The sequence below is a fragment of the Calypte anna genome, chromosome 14 (genome assembly GCF_003957555.1).
Source record: "Calypte anna isolate BGI_N300 chromosome 14, bCalAnn1_v1.p, whole genome shotgun sequence".
NCBI lineage: Eukaryota > Metazoa > Chordata > Aves > Apodiformes > Trochilidae > Calypte > Calypte anna.
The window spans coordinates 4803965-4811437 of record NC_044260.1 but is presented as its reverse complement, the minus strand read 5'-3'; the positions used below and the strand labels follow the sequence as shown (position 1 = coordinate 4811437).

Here is a 7473-nt window from a genome sequence, read left to right as displayed (position 1 = left end):
ATTGGGAAGTAGTGGTGGTTGCTTTAGCACTTCTGGCACTGTCTGTTCACATCAGGAGAATTTATTTGCATGGAGGAGTGAAACAATACAACCAGACAATGAAATCTCAAGCAGTAAAATGTGTGAAATTCTCCACTGCTATTACATTTTATGATACCGTTTCCAGCATTTCTTCTCTGCTTGCGACTGCAATTGGTGGATTTGGAGCAGAGAGAGCTTCTCATTATCACAGCTCTTTATCAGCACAGGATGAGCAGCAGCAAGCAGTCAAATCATTGCTGTATCCAAATGGCATCTCTGCATCCAGAGATGGGGGAGAGCCCACTCACTGGGGAATTGGTCTACCTAATGATGTGACTGCAAACTGGGCAACAGGCTACAGGTCCAGTTATCCCAAGTAGAAATCATTTATCTTAAAACTCGGTCTGAGTTAAAATACATCATCTTTTCTTTTTTTTTTTTTTTCTTGTTATCTGCTTCTTTCCCTGTCTCAGTTTTTGAGCTGGTGGTGGGAGCGATTAGAAGAAAGTTTTTCTGTGTCATTAAAGTATCTGGTAGAAAAAGACCTGGAAAGAATCATTAAATGCAGATGAGGGTATGAGGTGCTCTTCCTGAGTAGAATTACAAGGAAGTGTTCTCACTGGAGACAGTGTTCAGAGGTGGATGCTGGCAGGAGTTCAAGTTTCCACACTTGCTCTTATGGCCATGACTTCCCTGAAATCTCCTGCCCATGGTGGGAGTGCCAGAGGGTCCTTTCCTTGCAGGCTCCATTGAACTCCTGTAAGAGAGCATCTCTGGGACTGAGGAACGTGTTGTCCCTTCAGAGAGAGAGAAATTAAAGAGAGAGACCATTCTTTGGTGGTATTTGCTCTTCATTTCCTTGGCTGACCTGTAGAGGTTCCCAACAAAGCAATAGCATATAGGGTTGAGGCTGGAATTGGTGAGGCCAAGCCACTGGGCAAAAGGTCTGAGCTGCAGGATCCAAGGAGAAGGAGCTGCATCCTGCAGAGATGTAGGGATGTTGAAATCAATCCAAATGTCCATCAGGTAGACGGGCAGCCAGGAGATCGTGAACAGCAGGACCAGGGCCACCACCATCTGTGCTACCTTCTTCCGGATCTTCAGCCTGGAAGCTGGGAGGGATCGGTTCAGGGCAGTGCTCTCCTTCAGATGGCTGGGGCGGCTCCACAGCCGGCGCACGGTGAGGAAGCAGATGACCATGTTGAAGAGGACGGGCAGGCAGTAGAGGGCACAGAAGAGCAGAAAGTTGTAGGCTTGCTTGAGCCTCTCCTGAGGCCAGATCTCCCTGCAGATGGGAAACACCAGGGGCAAGCCCTCCACCACCCCGATCTCATCCCGTTTGTTCATGAAGATGAGGGGCACGCATATCCCTGAGGAAAACAACCACACCACCAGGATGGTGCTGAGGATCCTTTTCTGGGTGAAGAAAGAGCGGGCGTTGAGCGGGTTGTGCACGCTGTAGTAGCGGTTCACGCTGATGACGGTCAGGCTGAGGACACTGGCGGAGACAGAAACAGCCTGGATGAAGGGCACTGCCCGGCAGAGGAAGTCCCCGTACACCCAGGCTTTGTAGATGAGGTTGCCCACGGTGATGGGCATGCAGACACACACCACCATGAGGTCACACACCGCCAGGTTGATGAGGAGGCTGCGGGTGGCGCTCAGGCTGGACACCCGGCTCCGGCGTTTCCGGGTGAGCACCCTGATGGACATGATGTTGCCCACAAAGCCCACCATGAAGGACACCAGGTACATCACCGTCAGGCTGATGGTGACAGGCTCCTTCGCAAAGAGGAAGAGCATCTTCTCCAGCTCTTCCCAGCCCAGCTCCTGGCTCCCGTTCCAGAGCCCTCCTTGCGTTTGGTTCTCCTCCTGCCAGAGCTGCAGAGGGCCGAGGGGGGGCCGGGGGCCGGTAGGGGAGGAATTCATGGCTGAGCCCCCCCGGGCACCCCGGGCTAACGGGGCAGCGCCTGCTGCCGCCTATCCCGGCGCGCTCTGGGCATCTTTAGCTGGGACGAGCGGCGCCTGTAAAAGAGGGTGCAGAGAGGCGGGGTGAGTGAGGTCTCCGGGCAATGTTTTCCCTTCTGGGAAAGGTGCCGGGTCCGAAATGGCTTCTCGGAACTTAGTTGAGACGCGGCCGGGAGCGGCGGGCGGTGCGGAACGGCTCGGTGGGCAGCGGCCCTGGAGGGGGCGGCGGAGCCGGCGGGGAACTCCGTGCCCCGTCAGAGGAGGGGCAGAAGGCACCTCCGGGGTGGGGGTGGGGGGTTCGTTGTGACAGGGAACGGGGCAGCGGCACCCCCTGTATCCCGGGAGAGCGGGGGATCCGCCGCCACTCCCCTCCCTCCCGGGAAAGTTGCGCGCCCGCGGCTGAGCTGACGGTCCCTGTTCCCGAGCTGCCCCCAGGCCCGCGGCTCCCCCCTCCCGGTTACCCCGCGGTGCAGTGCGGTGGGGTGCGGTACGGTGCGGAGGCACTCACCGGGCGGCGGGCGGGCGGCGGGACGGGCTCCTCCCGCCGGCGGCTCCGGCTGCGGCTCCGCGCTCAGAGCGCAGCAGAGGCAGATTCCGCACACAGGCTCAGCCTCTGTCCTGACCCTCCCGGGCACACACACGCTGCACACACCCCCTGCGTGCCCACCCCCTCGGCAGCTCCCCCGTCCCTGCTCTCCCCCCCAGCGCACACGCATGCCTACAGACCCCCCTGCAGGCACCCCCGCGCTCTCTGTGCAGACTCCCGGAGCACAGACGGGGCTGCACGCACCTTGCCACAGGTGCCCCGCACACCCCTCCCTTGCACACCCACAGCCACCCTGCGCACTCACGCACCACCGTCCCCCTGCACCCCAAACCCGCTCTGCCCTCTCCCAGCCTCCTCCCCTCCTCGTCCCCTCCCGCTCACACGCACCCAGGTTCGGCTCAGCCTTTGCACCCCGTGTGCACCCCCGCACGCGCTTTGCACACCCATACACATCCCTCTTGCTCTGCCCTGCAGTGGACACAGACAACCGCTCCCCGAATCTCTCCCCTCCGCTGGGAGTGCTGGCAGGTCCGGTCCTGAACCGAACCGAGCCGGGCCGAGCCGAACCCTTCCCGCCAGGGGTGTCCGCCCGTGGTGCTGAAGGGACAGCTCGGCCTGGCCGGGCAGCTCCGGGCAGCGCCGGGAGCAGGAAGGGAAGGACCGGGCAGGGGACAGGCAATGCCGGGCACTTTTCGAGTGCCATGATCGTTCTGATGTTTTTCTTTCTCCTCTCCTGGCGGTTCTCTGGGATAGGCGGCAGCAAGGTAAGGAGGTATCAGGCGCTTCAGTGCCTACTTCCAGTCTCACAATGCCATCAGGAGCAGAAGGTGATCAGAGGGCTGAAGCAGCTCTGCTATGGAGAGAGGCTGAGATAGTTGGAGTTGTTCAGCGTGAAGAACAGAAGGCTTCAGGGACACCTTAGAGCAGCCTTCTGGCACCTGAAGGGGCTACAGGAAAGATGGAGAAACTATCACTACAGAAGCATGTAATGATAGGACAGGGAGAATGGTTTTAAGATGAAAGAGTGCAGATTTAGATGAGATATTAGGAAGAAATTCTTTCCTGTGAGGGTGGTGAGACACTGGAACAGGATTCCCAGAGAAGCTGTGGATATCCCATCCGTGAAGGTGTTCAAGGACAGGTTGGATGGGGCTTAGAGCAACCTGGTCTGTTGGGAGGTGTCCCTGCCCATGGCAGTGGGGTTGGAACTGAATGATCTTTAAGGTGCCTTCCAAACCAACCAGTCTGTGATTCCATGAAATCCACTCTCCCCCTGTGCTTGCCAGCAGGGGCTGTTACATCAATGGTTAGCACCACAGCAGGTTTGGGTGGGACACTACTGAAGCAAGGAGTGTTCCAAAAGGCAACTCAGATCTCTGTCTTTTTTCTTAAACTCAAGGAGTGGATAGAATGGGCCACGGAAAAAAATCACTTGTAAAAGTTGAAGGACTTGGTTGGAGAACAAGGTTATTTTGTAAAATGAAGTTTTTGACCTGAGGCACTAGATGATGACAATGAATCACAGGTGACAATGTTCGAAAGGGGAACTGATCCCTTTGCCTGAGGTATTTAATTCTGATTTTCCTTCTTTGCCTTCTCTGCTAGAGAGCAAGCTTACAAATACAGCCCAAGTGGAGGCTGTTTGTCACTGGACGGTGAATGCCCTTGATTTCCATGGGAAATTCTCCATCCATTTTATTCTATTTATGTGAAAGAGGAAAGTAAATATTTTTGTTCAGCCTTACGTGAAATGAAAGAAAGATCAGCAGTGGAAGCACATGGAGGGTGGGAGGGGAATGTGATCGGCCCGTAGAGCTCATCTGCATTAGAATGCATTTACTTTAAGCTTGTGACTGTTTATTGCCTCATAGTTTTATGTATGTGTATTTATAGATCTTCAGAGACAAACAGCTTCTACAAACTAATTATACCGTGTTGCTCAGAGCACAAGGTACTCATTATTCTTTGCAGGGTAATGCATGGATACTCTCATGGACACCTAAAATCTGCTACAATTTCACAGCTGCTCCACAGCAAATAGATCTGTCACAAGCAGGCAACTGCACAGGCCAGGGTCAGCACCAGCAATTGGAAATCTCCATGTACACAAACCCTTGCCAGCCTCTCCCCAGCCTCCCTAGGGCAGACCTGCCATTACACACAAAAAACAACAGAACAGAGGTGTTTAAGTCAACACTTTTAGTAGGGTATTAACAGAATACAAGAGGAGATAGTGAAGGAATGTGCCAGGGAGCGTTTGTCCAGGGAGTTACCTTCCAAATGCTCAAGCCAATAAATACAATTTGCATTTATTTTTTTTCCCCCTCCCCTGTGCACTTTATTTGTAGCCCACATTATTTACTGCTAAGGAACCTTTAGGGCTTAAAATACTTGACTAGACTACTAAGTTGAACAGTGGCTCAATATAATTAGGATGTATCTGCTTTTGCATCCATTGATACAACTCACAAATACCAAGTCATCTCTAACAACAAATGACAAATCTATATGCTGTGTGCAACCCAGAGGGAGGACAAAGATATTAATTATAATGAGTTCATTGTGTCTAACAAGTTCAAAGTCATCAAATAACTCAAGATGGGGAGTCTCCAACAGCAACAACAACAAAAAAACCTGCACCCTTTTCACATTAGTTCCCCTCTTGTGGAACAGGGGAAGCTAAATAAAACCCACTGTAGACAGGAGGCATCTGTTATCAGCAAGGGTAATGGACTGGGCTCTGCTTATACAGCAATGCACATCAGAAATAACCCACTGGTCTTACTGGAGTTACAGCTGTGAAGAACTGACCTGAGAGGAGGAGTGAGTCAGCCACTTTGGGCCTTTGCCAGAACCTCAGAAAAACTCACAGCAGCTCCCCAGCCTGCTGTGGCTACCCAGGCCTGCTCTGCCCACTGCACATCTGAGTCCCAGGGTAGGGTAAATTTAGCACAGCTGTCTCAGCACAACCTCCCCACTCATCCTGCAGCACCAGCTGGGAGTCACACAGCCACAGTGATGCTGTGACTGTCCCAGGGCTGAGAACCACTGGAAGTTTGGCAAACCCTGAACCTTTTTTCCAGCTTATGCTGTTGATCAGGTAGACCTTGAGAGTGTGAAGGTGGAACAGGTCCTCTGATTGTGCATCTACTTGCAGCAGCTCATGTGGTCTCCCCACTGAAACCTTTCTCCTTGCTGAGTACAAGGGGATGGTGCTGAGGAAGACTGGGAAATTCACACCCCTGTGTGGTCCCAGCAGAGCTGTGTCCTTCACCCCCTGGGTGATGGCTGGCACCCAACCAAGAGGCATTTTGATTCTTTGCTTTCTTAGCTTTCTTCCAGTGCATCTCCTGACATGCTCAGTGTGTCTCAGCTGCTACACATTGACCTAAAAGTTTGGGTTGATGACATTGCTGCTTTTCCTGCCTGTTCTTTCCCAGCAGGTGGCTGGGATGGGGTCTGCTCACCTCACAGGTGTGAAACTAAATGAGGGCTTGTCTGTTGAGCTGGGGCAGGATTGGTGCTACCAGAATGGATTGTCTAGGTGCTGCTTGAGCTAGGTGAGCTGGGAACACATCCCAGCTTGATATTTGGGGGAATGCTGGCACTGGTGAAATAGCAGCTTTTGCTGGTAGATGCTGGGCTGACTGCCCTTGAAAAGCACTGGCTAAAGCTCAGCTTCATTGCCACCTACCCCTTCTGCCTCTCACAGGTTTTGATTGATGGTGTGGAGTCAGGAGGACCATGAGTTAAGGGATGCTCCCCAAGCCCTTGACTCAGCCCCATCCTGCACACACTCTGTCCCACTCCCAGGGACCCAGCTGCAACCCAGAAGGTTCGGTGTGAGTATTTCTAGTGCTTGATATAAACAAGAATAATACTGAAACCTGTCCATCCAGATCTTTCTTGCCATCAGGAGAGACCAACAGCATCCCCATTTACTACCTTGCATGGAACAGAAAAACCGTGCCCATCATTCTCTGGGATGCTTTCTTACAAACCTCTAACCCAGCAACAAATCTCTCTAAATCCTGGGTGCCGTCGGTTTGGGGGAGGTCTGAGCCAGCTTTACCGCTCCCTCTGCTGGTGGCTCTTCCATGCCTGGGCTCTCGCTGCTCCTCTTTTGGCACGGCCACAAGTTATTTTTGTCACCGCGGTCCAGGTCCTTGGCACAGCTCCGGAGTGGCGTTGGCTGATGTCACCTCATTGACGCGGCTGGGAATCCAGGAGGAGATAAGAGGCCAGCGCTGTGCCCAGCACACTGAAGATGCTGAGTGCACTCCAGATTCTTTGAAAATCAAATCACAAAGCAAATAGAAAACATCGGGGAATTGGTGTTTGTTGTTTGTAATTACTTTTATGAGTGAAAACCTTTGTCCATCCCTCTCAATCAAAGAATGAAACATTTGAACTATTGCAAGTGTCCCTTGGAGAATTGTAGATGGAGAACGTGGGCATTTTTATGCCTGAGAATATTCACTGTTTTCATATGGCTGTTTTCATAAACAGATCCGTGCAGAATTTCTTGTCTTCCATCCTTTTTATTGGAAGCCTCTTGGACTGAGTGCTCTGGAAACACAGTGGCTGAACTAAAAGAGAGTTTTGTTCAGATGAATGTGTCTGATACGATGTGCACTCACTGAAGAACAATGAAACACCACGATGGCATTAGTATGATAGAAAAATCTGCCTTTCAGGTGGCTTTGCTTTTGGTTTCTGCAGAAGTGCAGGGAAGTAGCAGGGGAACACAGGGCTGAAAGTGCTGCTGGACCACAAGTGAATCTGACTCTGTCTCGTTAAAAAAAAAAAATCACTAAATGGAGGTGCACTGCACAACAAAGTGGGGTTTTTTCAAGGAGAAGTCAATGCTGTGGATCCTTAACTCATTGCCCAACTTTATGCACAAGGTTTTGAGGTTCTGCTGAGCAGCAAGTCAA

The 7473-nt window shown here is 52.2% G+C and overlaps 1 protein-coding gene across 1 annotated transcript; it reads right to left on the bottom strand.

Annotated features, from left to right (window-relative positions):
• Positions 1-621: 621 nt before the first annotated feature.
• Positions 622-1950, bottom strand: LOC103532787 (QRFP-like peptide receptor). Its single transcript, XM_030460021.1, has one exon. It carries the CDS (start codon positions 1948-1950, stop codon positions 622-624), a length of 1329 nt encoding a protein of 442 aa, XP_030315881.1.
• Positions 1951-7473: the final 5523 nt, after the last annotated feature.

Excerpts from the sequence above, each read along its gene's own strand:
- LOC103532787 (XM_030460021.1), bottom strand. The coding sequence starts at position 1,950 with ATGAATTCCTCCCCTACCGGCCCCCGGCCCCCCCTCGGCCCTCTGCAG.